The sequence below is a fragment of the Platichthys flesus genome, chromosome 18 (assembly GCF_949316205.1).
Source record: "Platichthys flesus chromosome 18, fPlaFle2.1, whole genome shotgun sequence".
Classification (NCBI taxonomy): Eukaryota; Metazoa; Chordata; class Actinopteri; order Pleuronectiformes; family Pleuronectidae; genus Platichthys; species Platichthys flesus.
Genome location: NC_084962.1, coordinates 12,304,219 through 12,321,744, shown reverse-complemented (window position 1 = coordinate 12,321,744; position 17,526 = coordinate 12,304,219). Strand labels below are relative to the sequence as shown.

Sequence of the window (17,526 nt, the reverse complement as noted above, 5' to 3'; positions counted from 1 at the left end):
AGATGTAAAGTGAACAGGCTTCACCTCTGTGACATCAGGCCGCCACGATATGCCATCTTATGGGACCAAGCCGTCACACAGGACTGACAAAGACCGCAGCGGAGTCAAAGAATCCAGGAGGAACAAATAATCATTGTTGTTTAGGAAGGAAAAGGAAACGACAAGGATTGAGTGTGTGTGGTGTGAAAAGTGTTCTTCAGCTTTTTCTTTAAAACTCAATTGAGCAATATTTGTATAATTGAATATGATCAAATGTATAATGTGTTGTGAAGATCAGTAAGATGAGAACTAACAACGACGACACAAACATTTTGGGTAATTATTTTTATCTTCATCCATGTCCCATCCATTAACTTAGAGAGAGCAGCGTTAATGCTCTATACTGCAGCAAGCCACCAGGAGGCGATGGGGAGCAGTCAAGTTGACCATCTTTACAGTCCATGGTGCTTACACTGGAGTAAACGGGTTTGGTCATGACTTCAGGGTAGGAGGGTGCAGTTCACATCACTGCCCTCTAGGTTTGCACGACATTGTTCCGAACTCGATGCCGTGGGCTCTTTACGTAAGTTTGCATTTAACCACTCACAGGAGCTGTCGGCGAGTGAAATTGCCCCAAATTGAACTGCAACACAGAGGCGCATCCTTAGCCTCTCAATCAATTGAGTATATTTCTAATAATAAGTAAAAGACAACAATCTCACATAACAACGCCACTGTGACAGACAAGCTTTTGCCGATGCCACGTGACCTCACCTTCAGTCACCGTCTAGCCAGCGTGGTATTCCTTCCTTCCTTATGTACATGTATTAAGAAAACCGATGACTAACACAGATGGTGGAATCAAATGAGTCATTTGAATTGTATGGCTATGACACGCACACATCACTGTCTCCGCTGGTGCGGGTTTTAAGGGGTCTCCTGTTAGCATTCCTACCAAACTGACTCCACAAGTATGACTCATGGCTTGTTACCTCCAGACGAAAGCAGCCTTTGCTGCGCTGGCTCGTCTCCGTGCTGTAGTAGGGGAATCTGGGAGGATGCTGCTTAGTATTTGGGGTTTGTCTGACTCTGTCTCGCCAGTCTTAAGCAGTCTGACTGTGTGTGTGTGTGTGTGTGTGTGTCTGTGTGTCTGTGTGTGTGGGGGAGATGGTTGAGTCTGTCTACTCTATGAAACCACGATAAGATCTTCAAAGCCAAAGGAAACATGTTTTATAAACACAGCGGGCTACAATCACCCTGCTCCTGTGAGGTTGTGCTCTACAGTGGCATCGAACTAGTTCGGACAAATACACCCAGCAGGACTCTAACCTACATTACAGCAAAAAGAGGACATTTTCCTCCATAGGGCCACCAACATGTGTTTTTGTTTTCATCCTCCGAAACTGGAGCAGCATTCCTTTTCTCTGTGCTGCGCGAGACGGAGAGATTGCCGGAGAGTGACTCACTAAAACCTGACCCAGCAGTGAGGTAATCACTGGAGGACGCTTGGAGTAAAAGTGAACTTTGATGGTGATGTCTGGGATCATGTCTAGGAAGCCCCCAGACAGCTTGAACTGCACTACAATGTGTGCATGCGTGGGAGGGCATGACATACTTGCCGTGCACCAGACAGGGTCCTGGTGTGTGAATGGCCTCCGGATGGAGAAGCAAAACCCATTCCAGAATCTCTCCGTTCTTGATAAGAGGAACGGAAACACACTTATAAAGCAAAAGTCGAGTGGCTGCTTGATTTATAATTCCATCCTGACATTCTAAATTTCCAAAAGAGAATGAATGGGCTGTAATTACTCTAGATTCACACATGAATCTGTTTATTTGTAAATTGCGTGACTCCGTGTATTTAATTTGCAGAGGAAATAGTCCAACTAATTTCATATTTCCCAGAAAACTTTGTAATTATGTTCCGACTTTCTGTTGAAAACAGGGCAATTTCCTCAAGCGATAAATCAACAATTTTCTACAGTTGGGTCCTGCTGAGATGTTACGTTTTGGTGCTCTTGTATCAGCGCACACACACAGACACACAAAAACACCAGCAGACAGCAGACATTGTTTGTTATGCAGCATCACCTGCTGGCATAGTGGAGAACTGCCAACATTGAAATCGCCGAAGGATTGCTAGAGCGGAAGAAAGAACCTTGTTTATGTCAACACGAGAACTTAGCAGAATTTAAACTGCAAAGACTTATTCTATAGGAAAAAGCCACATTACATAAATCATTGAATTCACTGAAGCATGCCACAGAAAGTAGAGGAAGAAAGATCATCTTGAAGAGAAGATAAATCACTAATGACTTTGCCTTGTGTCACAGTTTTCCCAGATTACTTCTGTCAAATGTTTAAGATAAGCTTTGACACAGTGCAACAAAGTAGAGGACTGTGGGAAAGTGGCTGAGGGATACCAGGGACCTGGACACTTGTCCTAAAATAGTCTGACAATGGCGGGTAAGGCATCTCATTCCCTGCCCATTCTTGGATCACAAGAGGCCCAAACACCCATTTTTAGTCCATTTAGGTTTGGATCGCTCATTCATCTTCGCTGAAGCCAACTTATGAATGAAGACATATCAGCCAGAGCCCTGAGTGACACGACTGGAAACACATTTCCAAACAGAAACAGAGAAAAAAGAAGTTCCTGTGATCATGGATCGTACCAAGGATCAAAACGTTTTTTTTAAAAAACAGATACTATGGCGCAAAATGATCAACAAATAAAACGGTACATGAATAATATAATTAAAACCCTAAATAGAGAATATAATGAGGTCTAAATAATTCTGCTACCTGCACCAGAGACAGCAAATGAGACAATGACATGTGAATAATATGATTTAACATTATTCCAACAAAATGCAGAATAGAAATGTTTCTGTGTGACACCGGCACCTGGTCACATGATTCAAAAGCTAAATATTTACCAAGTTTGGACATTCTACAAACTCATTCTTTCCACGCAAACTGGTGGGCAGAGAGAAACATAGTGAAATACCAGACCCCATGTTTGGGTACAGGGGGCCTCCGGCGGTTGAGTGAGCTTTGACCTAAAATAGGACTGAGAAATGTGGATAAGCTCTATGAATAGAGATAAAACAGACTGTGGAGGAGGGAAAGATAAAATAACTTGAGGGGCTGCAAATAAACCTCCAGACATCAGTGCAGAAAAATGAATTTTATGTGGACGGCAGTTTGCAGAGGGCATGGGAAAAAATCCGCCTGGACGGACGATGAACGTTGGTCCTTTTGAACACTAATGCAATTATGTTGCCAGAATGTGAAGTCTGAATGGAGTTGTGTAATTTGAGTGCGGCCTCTGACAACAGGATTTGTCCCGTATTGTGTGGAGGCCTTTAAGAGAAGGCTCCACGCAGCTGAAGGAGGGGAGACAAAGGGCCCAACTGTGAATTAGCACAAATTACATTTATGGAATTTTTACGAGTAATATTTCCAAACCACTTGACTGTCATTTTTTCCAGCAGATATCAAATGTTGACAAGAAGGGAATTTGGACTTTTAAGTTAAATAGAGCAGAAATAAACTGTTTGAGCCACTTTTGATTCAGATATGCTCAATATTTCAATTGGCTTAGACTGACTGTTGTGTTGGTCTAGAGAGTATAATGTCCTTGATTCAGAAGGATAAGTTGAGTATTTATATATTGGAGATAACAATTATACAGACAGCATATGGTTATTAAAATAAAACTTTATGAGACTCTAAGTAGAGCAATTTCTTGGAGGAAAAAGGAGATTTTCTTCAATCCAGATTCTGTCAGATTAAGTGGAGGGCTGCAAGTACCACAACTTGCCACTGGAGGGAGGACGACCCAGGCCATGAAGACACCAACAGGACGGTGGAGAACCACAGGGAACTGAGACCATCATAAGATCTATATTCACTCTAATATTATAGAAATAGATGCGAAACGGCAAAATAACCATAGGCCCAAATCTGTATACGTCAGACATCTTAATAATAAGGGGAATGAAGACAGAATAATAAATCTCTAACTTTCCAACTTCATATAAAAGAACATGGTCAGAAAAACAAACAGTGGTCTGTGGTTCATGTGTGTTGTTTATTAGTCAGAGCTGGTGTCTGGTGCGTCTCGGTGCGCATTGTTGTGATCTGCGCTCTCCTGCGGTCCCTCCTCCACCAAACGTCAGAAACCGTACTGGTATAAAAACACATGCGAGGACAGACCGAGCGCTCAAAGTCTCACACAACTCTTCAAACCTTCCATCCTGTGCGCTGCCTCCTCACAGACAATCACACAGACTCACAGACTTTTAATGAGACGAGACGAGAAGAGCAGCACCGTGCCAAGCTACCGGATATGCGCACAAGAATGCAAAAGAAAAGTGTGTTTGTGCCTCTAGTGATTTTTGCGCCGGATAAATTTCACTCATGTGGGAGAGTTTCCTCTGCTCGGGACTTTGATTTGGTTTGATGGGCGCGCACACGCTTGGATTTCTGCTGATAACAACGGGGGCTGGAACGAGCGCATGAAGTGAGGAGTTTTTCATCCTCAGCTCCAGAGGGTTCACCAGGTTTGACTTGAGGTCTGTGAAGCTGCACATTTCTACCGAGCCGAACCAAATGCTGAGGGAGAGATGCATCTGGGCAAGGCGTTACTGTTTGTCCTCCTCCTCAACTGCGCAGCTTTGAGCTCGTCCCTGTCGACTTGTGCCACCGTGGATATTGACCATGTGAAGAGGAAGAGGGTCGAGGCGATACGGGGTCAGATCCTGAGCAAACTGCGGCTGACGAGTCCTCCGCACTCCCTCGGACCGAATAAAATCCCATATCAGATCCAGGCGTTGTATAACAGCACCAAGGAGCTACTGGAGGAGCTCGGGAGGGACCGGCAGCAGAGTTGCGGTCAGGACAACACCGAGACAGAGTACTACGCCAAAGAGATATACAAATTCAACATGGTCTACAGACCGCCAGAGAGTAGTAAGTACTACAGTTATTGAGGCAGTAAAGTTTCTGTCACTTTGTGGTGTATGTGTCGGCAATCAAGGCTTCCACTGTGCGTAATTACGCACCGATTGAAGAGGCTGGTAGGCGCGTCAATCTCAAACTGCACATCTCTGTCATGAAGTTACTCACTTAAGAAAAGTTTTAAAACGTATAAAAACCGCTTTGAATTATAATATGTCTGAGATGGGCTTTCCCTGAGAAAAAAATCAGTTGCTCAAAAATATAAAATGACACCTACTTTTCCCATGAAACTATCAATATGCAATTATTCTTAAATCTTAAGTTTGACTGATGGATACAAAATGTCTCACACAGCACAGATACACTTTCCTCCTCCAGCAGATGAATGTGAAATCCATCTTCCCAAAACTCTGCACTTACATCATTTTCAAAAATGCTGATGTGTCTGAACTCGAGCACTTGAAGGATGTGCTTCGCTCCTGTGACGCTCACCAACCTGTTTTAACCTTGTACCCGTGTTCCAGGAAAGTCACTCTCCTCCTACTCTTGACTCTTCTCTTCCTCCTCTTGTTTTTTTTTTTTTTTCCTCCATGGATCCTGTCCCTCTCCCCAGATGTTCCCATTTCCTTTCCAGGCAGGCCCAAATGAGAGGGACATCTGCCCAGGCAGGCAGAGGGGGATGCCTGTAGGAGAAGGAGCATAGGAAAAGTTAACAGAGGTGGACAGGGAAAGTTGGATGATGGAAGGACCTCCCCGGTTAGCCCGGATAGGGGATCCCTCTCTCCTAAGGAGGAGTGTCGACCAACGAAGCCCTTGCAAACGCAGACACATCATTACCACCCACGTCCCCATTGAGAGCTTTATCTGCGTGTCCTGGCCTGCACACAGGTGGCCTGAGAGCGTGAGATCACTAGCTGCAGTCCTCAGGTTTAACTCTGCTAAATCGACTGTGAAACTGAGCCTCCATCCATCCCCTTGAACCTGAATGATCCCGGAGGGCCAACATTTTATTGCTCATATTTAGAATTCGGCTATATTTATCTGCTTGGTTAATAATCTGCTTGACCCTCTTTTTCTCTTTTAAGAAAACCTCAGATAAGACCTATTCACATTCTTTATGTTTGTCAAACGTCTCCTCTGCACCACCGTTTTTCTCTATAGAATTAAAAGCTATGGAGTTGAGGAAGAAAAACGTGATCTGAGAGGGACATGTGTCAGTACTTGAGGGAGATTCATGCAGCATGTGGTCCGACTGAGGCTGGATTACTAAGAAAGTAGAATAGGATAAATGCTGTGCGTGTGTGAAAGCCGGAGAGGGCCTCATGGTCGAGAGCAAAGCCAAGACCATTGCATCACAGTCCCTTTGAAATCAACAGGTGTTTTCAAAAAAGACCTATTTTTCCCTAAGCGATGTTCTGTTTCGAATCTCACCAAATGGTTTTTGACTGAGAGCGGCGGGCAATAGGTGACTCAAGTCTGCGGAGGGGTTGTATATTTGGAGTCACAGATGGGCTTCAGACAGATTTACATGTATAGTGGGAAATGGCCACTGTTTCTTTTAGTGTAATCTAATATGCGATTAAAGAACAAACGGGGAAAAGGGCAGAAATACTTTGTAACAGAGCTGAACTGCCACATAAGTACCTCAATGTGCAAACCAGTCATCATCTCGACTCCCATTTTTGCTCCGACGAGCTTATAACTGTCCTATTGGAAGTCCGGTGTGATCTCATACCAGGAAATATATATTCTGTCAAAAGAGTGTACGGTAGATCCACAAATACACACTGAGTCTTCTCACTGAGGCTAGTTAATGAGATTTTCTTATGCTGAATCAGGCAAGATACAGAAAAACACTTTTTTAGATTCATTGTGCTGAGCTTTCACTCTGCTCTGGCAGGGACGCCTCCTGATTCTGTCAGTTGAAAAGAGACAAAATATATCGTGAATATATTTGACTTTCTGAATATTTTGTATATTTATCGTGTTTGTGGTTAAATCAGGGAAGTTATATAATCCAAAGCTCTCCAGCAAGTCCTGGAAATTTAGCCTTGAGGGGTTCTTGGCTTTTAGCCATTTATTGAATGCTTTTGATTTTGCCTTTAGTGAGAAGTGAGAAAAGCTTTCCTTGTCAACAGTAACGAACACTCAAGGGCGAGAGAGACGGATCCACTGTCTGTTGAATTGTTGAATTCTGATGTCAAGCTGCCTAATCTAAGCCTCCTGTCATAACTACCACAGCCACTAGAGGGCTATGGCAATTGAACGTTAGAAACAGCTCTCACACATGCACTGTGACCCCGAAACCTTTCCGATCAGTTAGACTGGACATTAAACACAACCCTGCCAGCTACCAAGTTAAAAGTCTGTGGAGCGTCACAGTACGGAGAACTGACAGCGAGCAAGAGGGCGTGTTGATGATGTTTCCTGCCTCCTCACCGTACCCTTGTGATACCCCTCGCCTGAACCAGAGTATTCACATGAGGTGAGAACATGTCTAACAGCTGAGTGTGTGAAATTAAAGACGTTTTCAGACTGTTCCCCTAAGATCGGGTCGAAACAGCAGACTGGGAGTGATGCTAGGGGTTATGTGGACACAGCCACCTTTGGGTGTTGCCGCCTTTTCGCTTTACCAGAACAAGGCCGCTGACTTTGTGGAATCAGTGTTTGACTTGGAGCCAGTGATTTCACCCTCTTCCACGGTTAATGTGGCCGAACACACACTCTCCTTGTGAAGGCCTCTGAAGGTAAACTGTTGACCTTTGGTGGGACCAAGGCAGCGCCACGAACCACCGCAAATCAGCGACAGGTGCAAATGAAGCACGGCGCTGACGGAGGACTGGCAAATTACTTCATTGAGCGAGCGGACGGCAAACATTGGAAAGATTTCCTTTTATAGCGTGGTACGCATACAATCTGGCATATGTCAATGACTGACGTCGGATTGTGGAGAAGTCATCACAGGCGGAGGGCGTTCGGGTCCAACAGGTTGTCAGTGGGCCTGTGGATAGGGTTTTAGATACGCAGACACCAGGAGGGTTAGGTCATCCTGGGCTGAAGGATACGGGCATTTCAATTACAACTTTTTCCATTTCCACCAAATATAGACACAAAGTGTTGGAAAAGCACTGAGGAATTCTGATAAGGAAGCCCGCAACACTAATCATTTCCCTGTGGGCTGATAAAGAAAGTGCCAGCCACTAGAGAGCCAGTAAACCCAAGTTCCTATTGTAGGTACCAGTATATAATAAACATGGATATCTATACACGTATTTTCAAACTCATGTTGGACTTTATTTCCACACAAATTGAAGCAATATGGTGCGTCAGAAAAATAAATTACACACTCTGTTGCCATGTAGAATTTGAAATTGTTACATCCACGGCCAACTCACTTTGTGTTATCAGTTAGTAGAGTGCTCTAGCTTCTTGGAAGCATAATGACGTTTCTCTGTTATCAAGTGGATGACAGTTTGAACCAAAAACACACTTCCTCCAAACTGTTTCTCCCTCCACTAGGCCACACAGCCGGAGAAGCATTTTTATATATTTTCAACTTTAAATGATATAATGTATTACTATAAACTAATTTTTTTAATGCAACACTACTTCAAATTCAGAAGTTTCAGCGTTTGGATGTTTCTCTTCATCTCATTCAATGGTAAAATTGGTCAAATTCTAAAAATAATATTTATCTCCGGTGTTGTCCAGATTAAACAAGCATCAAACCATCGTTCCCTAATAAAATAAGTTGCTTACTAGAGAAAATAACCGGAAGATTTAAAACAATTACTAGTTGTATCCTCACACTTTTTAAAAATTAATTCAAAGTTTTGGAAACATGTCACAAATCTATTATCTATATCTATATTGATATATTATCATTATTTATGGTGGAAACACCTTGTTTGTGTCAAGTCATTATTTTTTAACAAGGAGTTCAATCTGAATTACAAAAATCTAATTTTTCAATATTAACAATCATTAATAGATGACTGTTGATTGGTTAATGCTGCCCCACATGAGATGAGGAAATGTCAAATATATCGATTTTTCACCAACAAGATATTTTGACGTGTCACAGTATGAAAAACACTGATTTAAAGAATAGAATGTCTCCTGCCAAAAAGGCCTAAGAACCGTTTCATTGCATCTCTGAAACCCTTGTGACAGAGATCACACAGTGAGTATCTGAGATCACGTTGTCCAGAGGTGATGTTTCCGTTGTCTGGACATGTGCCGCTGGTTTTGCTTCAGATCCTGATAAGACTTTTTTAAGCCTGTTCTCTCACTAACCTTTTATTTGACTCTCTCTGTTCCAGACGATGTGCTCTATTGCCTCAAGGGCATCACCTCTAAGGTTTTCCGCTTCAACATCTCCGCCATGGAAAGGAACTCGACCAACCTCTTCAGAGCGGAGTTTCGAGCTCTGCGGATGCCAAACTCCAGCGCCAAGAGGAATGAACAGCGGATTGAGCTCTACCAGGTGTGTGAAGATACAGTTTCCTCGTCCTCCTGCAAAGATCAATTGAAAAGCTCCCTGTCAAGTCGTGTTATCTTTATACGCAAAAAACGTTATTAGATTCTGGTCTGTCAAGAATACATATTACATAAGCTGGTTGCTGGTTCTCCACCACATTATTCCAGGCCCTAATTGACAAAGCGAGCCAACGACAACCAGATTGTGATTGCAGGCGTGGGTAACAGCCAGGCCAAAAGCCAAGAAGCTCAGCGGGCCTGCAGAGTGTTTGCAGGGCTGGAACAGAGTTACTGTTAGCGCAGCTCTGACAGGCCAGATCTATTATGGTCCCCATTTTGGTTCTGTAGATGTTTTTTACCCTTCAGTCCTCAAGAGGGTATGCAAACTTAATTAAGCTGTTAAAAAGGGGTCTCTGGTCTGCTAAGTGATGGAATGATGCAACCGCTTCTCTGAGCTGTAGTAAACGTCATCTAGACCTTGGTATTCTGTCCTTGGCTTTACAGATCCAACACAAAGCTTGCTATTAAAATGAAAAGGAATTAAAATACCACAATACTCTAGTCAGGAGTGGTATCGAATAACTTTCTGGCAACGAATATTGATGTTGTAACCACTGAATCCGAATATCAGTTTCTGTCACTGCACGTGATGCAAGAAGAGAAATCGGACATATGACTGTAATCTGATCTACTTTAATCCTCACAAACATAACCACAACAAAAGCAAAGCTCTTCGATCATCGCCTCGTATCAAGCAAGTGGGTGTTTGCAGAAGATCTTCATGTGTTAGTCGTGCAGGGGAGCAGCAGGGCGAAGGAGCTTTTCTACCAAAGAGTTGAAAATACATTTATTTTATGGCCGATTTCAAACAGAGAGGAGAACAAGAGAGAAGCTTGATACTAAGAGATGGAATAAGTGTTTAAATCTTTGAAAAGTAGCAGTACCACAATGAGCAATTTCAAATCCTGCATGTTAAGGACTAAAGTAAGTATTGGCACCGACATACAAGTATATAAAATACATAAGTACATGTTGCAATCCCGTTTCATCCAAATATATTGAAAGACTGAATGCACATTGTTTAATTTAAAGAAAACTGGTAGTTTGCTTTTATAGATGTTCCCACTGAATACATACAACCGTAAAGTTTCTTTTCAACCTTAAGTTATGAACTATACAAAAGTTTTATATTTAGAATATATAAATAAAACTGTGGGTAGTGTGAAACCGGCAGTTTGCAGTGGGAAACTCAAAGAGACTAAGAACTCAACTCTGCAGCTTTGCACAATTTTTTTCAAGCCTTTAGATTTTTGATTTTGTCTGAGTGGACACATGGCTGATAAGTACTAATAAATAATAACTTTACTTTCATTTTTCGTTAGCTGGTTCCTGTTCGATCAAATAACTGTCCTACCTGAGCAAAATCTTTTCCAGACAAGGCGAGCAACTAACTTTCTGGTCAAAAACGTAAGAAGCAGAAATAAAGTGCTGAGTCAGTATTCCAGTGACTCGGTCTTTGGCAGCACCCCGCAAACATTTGAGGTTAGCATCTGGTTCAAGGTGTTGCTGTGCCTGAACATTCATGTGATACTGGAGGAGAGCGGGAGAGATTCTCACGTTTCCATCAACCAATGATACCTGCAAGAAAATTGTAAGCGAAAAGCATTAGCCACTAGACATGAAGGTAAATATAAAAAACCTCAAGTGATGACTGTTTTACAAGTTTGGTCTGAAATGTTAAAACACTGTGCTTTTTAAATGAAGGAAGTGATCCACCTTCTTTTACCTTTAACAATGGATGTTGGCTGCCGGCAGACATCCACGTTTGCTTGCTTTCACAGCCACATCCACACTCTTTACCAACGAAAGGGACATATCCCAGATTTCAGAAAAATGTGACTTTCCAAATTGTAAGTACGACTTGGATGCTGACGTAAATGCTATTTACAAGTGGGAAACCGGTAATTATGGTAACTCCAATATGACATGGAGGTGCCATTTTGCAGTCTCACAAAGTTTCTCTCCATTACCCTATGCATTATCTCATTCAAGATAAAAAAGTCTTATGATAATTAAAAGAAGACTTTAGTTTGTCGAGCAACAGCTTGATTGTGTGCCCTTCACTTTGTCTGCTCTATTCTGCATGTTATTTTTTGTTGAAGCTGTTTCAGTGCTGAGAGAACACTTCCCAGAGTGACGGGTTATTGTTGTGCTGCAGATTGTGAGGCCAAATGAACACATCAGAAAACAACGCTACATCGCAGCCAAGAATGTGCTGACCAAGGGTACTCCAGAATGGGTCTCCTTCGATGTGACTGACACAGTGCGGGAGTGGCTAATGAACAGAGGTGAGACCGAGGTCACTGACATATGTTTTTGCAAAAAAAACAATCATTAGGGATCACTAATGATCATCCACAGTTTGACTTAATAATTTAATGTGACAAAAAAAACGAACTTTGACAACCCTCCTTTCTGTGCTTGTTTTCCATCAGGAAGTAATTTAGGCCTGGAAATCAGTGTGCACTGCCCCTGCCACACGTTCAACCCAAATGGGGACATCATTGACAATGAGCACGAGGTGCTGGAGGTGAAGTTCAGAGGTGGGCTTCAAAAATGTTTTGTCACATATTTTTTTATGCCAGGTGTTAGTCGCTCTTCTGATCCAATATCTATGAATGTTAATGTCTCCTTGCCCTCTTTCTATCAGTTTAGAAGCTGGGGGTTGGGTTGCTTGGGTCTCCCTTAAAATTATAAACCAAAAAGTTGGTACAGGGACAAATTAAATGTATATTCTTTTCTAAGCATGCATTCTGTGATTTGTAGAATAAAATAAATGGCTGTTTCATACAACTGACATTTTAATACATAATTTTGCTAATTTTACACCCTGATTAATTGAAATTAAGAAAGTAACCTCCTTGATCATGTCTATAATTAAGGCGTAGATGAGGAGCAAAGCCGCTTGGATCTGGATCAGCTGAAGAAGCAGTACCTTCCTCACCTCATCCTCATGATGATCCCGCCCCACCGCCTGGACACTCAGCACAGTCGCCGACGCAAGAGAGCACTGGACACAAACTACTGTTTCTCGTAAGGGACAAATTAATTACCCCTAGCACTAAGCAAAAAGCCGTTACTTGTGAAAAGGTGCAAGAGATTATACACATATAGTAAAAGCCTAAATATATGCTGAAACAATATGTATCTCCTAATGCATTATCAGCAAAGTTAACATAGAGACTGGTTTTGCTGTTGTTGTCTATTCCTCATCACAGGAACACGGAGGAGAGCTGCTGTGTTCGCAAACTCCACATTGATTTCCGACGTGACCTGGACTGGAAGTGGATCCATGAGCCCAGTGGTTACGACGCCAACTACTGCTCTGGGCCCTGCCCTTACCTGAGGAGCTCCGATACGACACACAGCTCGGTAAGGAGGACCACACAGCATTTTCAAAGAAGACAGTTTATGAGGAAGGAACAAAACAAAAGCCTATTTTCTGACTCAGTTTTTTGGAGTAAACAGCCATGTAAGCACTTGTAGCTTTATTTGAATCTGAGGACTTGATATCAGATGTATCTGTACCTGAACCGGACAAGCATGAATTACAGAATGTACAGATCCAAAGGATAATGAGACACATTCCAAAATGTGGTCAATCTAAAAAAACATAGACAGAGTATCTTCAAAAGATTAGCAGCAAATATATATATACTTTTAACTTTCCTTCCCAGACCTTCCTTTGAACAGTTTTCTTTGGGATACTTTGTTCTGAAGAAATAGTCCCTTTGAAAACTGTTGACACTGTGAGGTTTAATGTTGCCAGTGGTAGTGAGAATAAGTTAAAGTCTTATTCAGCTTCATGTTTTGGTTCCTGAGCTTACATATGGACTGTACATCTGAGCTACAACACCTTAAAGTCCCATATTAATTCTTCAATGTATTTATATATATTTCAGTCGTAAAGAACATTACAATGACCTTGGCAGTAATGTATCAAGAGTCCATCACTCAATAAATACTAAAGATATTAAAACTTACCCAGTTGCAGTACAACTGTAAGTACTACTTGAAAGTGAGATCTCATCTCTCCTGTGTACTCTCCTATAGCTCCTGAGCCTGTACAACACCCTGAATCCGGAGGCCTCGGCTGCCCCCTGCTGTGTTCCTCAAGACCTGGAACCTCTCACTATACTCTACTACTCCGGACGGACCCCGAAAGTGGAGCAGCTCTCCAACATGATTGTCAAGTCTTGCAAGTGTAGCTGAGAAGACACTGAACGGCGAGGTAGAGTGGCACCCTTTCTACTCGGTACTGACCAAACCCATGTGCTCCTTTGAACTCTTAGCTGTGACAAATACTTAAAAAGACCCTGTGGACTTGTGGCTTAGATCTGGAAGGTCACACTTTTTCTTTTTTTTCCTAAGGATACAGTTTTTCTTAAAACCGGGGCTCATCTTTTTACTTGTTTGGTATTTTTTCCCCCACCCCCTCAGTCTGTTCTTAGTTACGAGTAGCTATTTTGATTTTAAAAAGGTGCAACCCAAACCAAACGTAGTCTGACAAGGTTTGATCTCCAAAATATTTCTGTCTAGGTTTGTGACAATGGACAGAACGCTCTTAAAGCTAGATGACAGAGTCCTGTACGAATGGGAGAGACTTGCTCTGTGCTATATTTTCTACTTCAGAGCTCAAGCAAATGTTCCACAAAGTCCAAGTCTACCCTTTCAGTAGAGAAGCGTTTGTGTGTCTTGCCCCGGAGCAGCATCTTTAATAGTCACAAATGTAGACGCCACTCTTCTGAACGGTCCTTTCTGACTGGATTCCTCCCTTGAACTTGCCTTAAGCTCCCTTTCCTTCAAACAGTGGGCATTATCTTCAATCACAAAAGGAGAAAGGACAGACTTGCTGCTGTATCCAAAGCCATAGCTGTGGTCAGGGAAAAGGAGAGCCGAAAGAGAATGCCTGTTGGATTTGCAATGGAAAGTGAATGAACAAAGAAGTTGAGCCAAGCTTTTCTTTTTTTGGCCAGCCAGCAGCAGTGGCCCTTTTTTTTTGGTGCATCTAATAGAATGGGTAGAAGAGGAAGAAGAAAGAGAAGGAGAAGAAGAAGAAGAAGGAAGAGGAGGAGAAGAAGAGGGGACCTGTATGCAAGGGAAGAACTCCCATGGAAGCAAGCCATGAGCTCTCTGACTGCCACTCACTGGAAGTTTTCATCCCTAACAGGTTCAAATTATTTTTGTGACTTCAAAGAGTATACTGGAAAAGTACAAGTCTTACGCAACAGTTTTTTTGTTTTTAATGGGATTTCTTTTACATTAATAGCAGATTTTGGTCTGTTATGTAACTTGTCATATAGTGATTTTTTTTCACTAACTGGGATGAAATTTGACGTATCTCCATTGGTGGAAACACACTTATATTAAACCCAGAGTGCTGATGCATTTCCTTGAGATGTAAAAAGGGAAGGGAACTTTTCTAAATGTTTTTTGTCTTGTGCATAAAAATAACCTAATTATTTTTGACCTGTTGTATTTGATTAAGTTTATGTTGGACGAAAATCATGTTGTGTTAAAAGTTGACTGTTCCCAGAAAAGTACATTAGAGCACTTTTCTCCTGCAATAACAGGACATTTAAAGAAATTTAAAATACAGCTGTTTTATTTCTTCCATTTTCAATCATGCTATCCTACCACTAGAGATGTTCCGATACCAGCGTCGCAAATGCCTCCGATACCGACCAAAATGTAAGAGTTGGATATCGGCGAGTATGCAATTCTATGTATATCGATCCGATAAAACGTTTTTAAAGTTTTGTGGTTTCACTCAACTGTTCAACCACAGGTATTGTCGCATTAGCCAGAGCTAGCTAAGATGTCTGCAAAGTAAAATAGATACATGTATGTGTGACTTCAGTTTCAAGGTGTGGCACTTATGTAGCCAATTACAGAACTTATGACCAATTATCCAACAATGATAGCAATCAGCACTTCCATAGAGGGTATGAAGCGTACAGCTGTTAAAATAAAATACACAATTTTTTTTTTTCATTCACTGGTATCAGATTGTTGCTTGTTATTGGAATCTGTGAGGGTACAACGGATATCAGAACATCTCCACCAATCAATCACCTGTCAGCTTTCAGCCACACCAGCTGACAAGCATGTGCACGTGCAGTCAGGACTCCCGTGTTCATAAAACACTGCACTCTTTCATTCCCTCTGCTCCGTCTCTGTTTGTTTTGGTGCTATTTTACAGTGTGTGGCCCAAATGGAACAACAGAACGAAGCAGGCGGGGGAACCAGGCAGTAACGTGACAGTTGCTTGGTGAACACTTAGACCTCCTCGTTCTCCGAGTCAGGAGAGTGATTCTGAATCCCTGTGCCCTTTGACACTGACCCCGTCAGAGTTATCTGTTCTTTAGGTGACATTTATGTGATGTTTTTTTTGCAGAAATATTGTTTTTGTTTGAGTTGTTGATGATAATGGTTATTAAAAACACAACATGCAAAAACCGTTGCGAGCCCTTCTAAAGCCACAAGAATCAGACACAAAAGCAATCAAATGTAATGGATCTGTGAAACCACTTAACTCCAAATTAGGGAATGATGAATTTACCCACTGGTCTTGTCTGCCGTATTGAAATTCCATTTAAAACACTATTTTCTCATAATGTTTTGGTTCCATATGAACATAATTTCTCTTACTTGAATCTCACCAGTCCCACCTGTTTCCTGCAGGCGCATGCAGAGGCCCCTTTTTTTCTACCGGAGTAATAAATTCAACTTCTCCTTCTCTGGAATTGTCGCTTAACAGCTTTCCCAGGCGAAAAGCAATTACTCTTATTTTCGGAGCATATTAATGTGCAGACATCTCTTTATTTTCTTATTTTTCACGAAATGGTTCACATAAATCAAGCCTCAACCTGAGAAATGGATTACACATCTTGATACCACCTTCCAGGTGTTATTCGTCCTCCAGTATGACCCCGGCTACGTCCTTGAATTCAAAGGGAGTACAACTCCAATGTTCAGTTTGACCTTTGACCTTTTGGAAAAGAGCTGCACAGCACCTGGACCGTAATGAGTTTATTATTGCCTGTATTTAAAAATGTCTGAAAATAGCTGGACTGTAGAACCATAAAATCTTATTGATGTGTTTTTTTAAATGTAAACGTGATGACACCACTTGAATCTTTAAGATATTATCAGCTACAAAATTGATAACTTATGTTAAATTCATTATAAATCATTATTAAAGATAAAATATGGCCTGGTTCTTCCTCACCCTAAACCAAGGGACAACATTAACAAAAGCTTAAAAATGACCTCTAAAGTATGACTAAAAGTGAGGAGTTACTGTTTAAGGCCTTTATCAAGGTTGTCGTATTGGACATTTTTAAGTCACGTCAGCTGCTGGCCTGCAATCAGTCGCACAGACGAGAGGCTGGAGGTGGGAGGTGGTGTGAGGGGCATTGATTTGAGTTAATATGGACTGACAAGTAGGCAGAGAGAATTCCCTGTCTCTGTGTGCCCGTTATTGTTCCCTGTCACAAACAATCAGAGATGAGCCATGATGGAGACACAAAGACCAGAGTGCACGACATGGTCTAAAACCAGGGCTCGGGGGCGGGGGGGGGGGCTTTAATGGCTTTGCAGACAGCCCCTGTACAAACAAACACACATTACTGGTAAAGGAGCAGCCGTGTCCCACGCATGATTGACTTTTTAACCTTCGGCAAAAGTCACTTACTTCCACTCCAAGTTCATAAAGCCACAAACGCTCACGGCTCTGAAGCTCCAGTTTCCCCATTTACTCCTTCAAGTCAGTAAAATGCAACCAAACTGGGTGGTTGCTCTCTGGGTGGACTCCCAGTGAGATTAAGATAATGTAACTTATTCTTCCAGAGAATTTTTTCCCATGTCGGCGTAATGGAAGCAGGCTGAGGGGGTGAGCGATGCTGCGGCCGCTCCTGACAGGGGCTGTAGGTTGGCCTGGGTCTTTCTATTGATGCAAGGAGTCCTTTCTGGCTCCCGTGGCGGCTGCCATATTGTTCCTGAAGCCGCCACAGACGGTGAAGAGCTCACGCAGCAGCGATG

General features: G+C 42.2%; 1 protein-coding gene across 1 annotated transcript; it reads left to right on the top strand.

Annotated features, from left to right (window-relative positions):
* Positions 1-4,227: 4,227 nt before the first annotated feature.
* On the top strand, positions 4,228-16,587 carry LOC133973695 (transforming growth factor beta-3 proprotein-like). The gene is made up of 7 exons (XM_062411710.1): positions 4,228-4,956; positions 9,267-9,430; positions 11,642-11,771; positions 11,919-12,026; positions 12,366-12,516; positions 12,702-12,855; positions 13,537-16,587. Exons 1-7 carry the CDS (start codon positions 4,611-4,613, stop codon positions 13,693-13,695), a joined length of 1,212 nt encoding a protein of 403 aa, XP_062267694.1. The 5' UTR covers positions 4,228-4,610; the 3' UTR covers positions 13,696-16,587.
* Positions 16,588-17,526: the final 939 nt, after the last annotated feature.

What these genes read in the sequence shown, in the direction of transcription:
- LOC133973695 (XM_062411710.1), top strand. Translation starts at nt 4,611, where the DNA reads ATGCATCTGGGCAAGGCGTTACTGTTTGTCCTCCTCCTCAACTGCGCA. An exon ending in CTACAGACCGCCAGAGAGTA is followed by an intron (nt 4,957 to 9,266) that starts GTAAGTACTACA and finishes TCTCTGTTCCAG; the next exon opens with ACGATGTGCTCTATTGCCTC. An exon ending in GCTGGAGGTGAAGTTCAGAG is followed by an intron (nt 12,027 to 12,365) that starts GTGGGCTTCAAA and finishes TCTATAATTAAG; the next exon opens with GCGTAGATGAGGAGCAAAGC.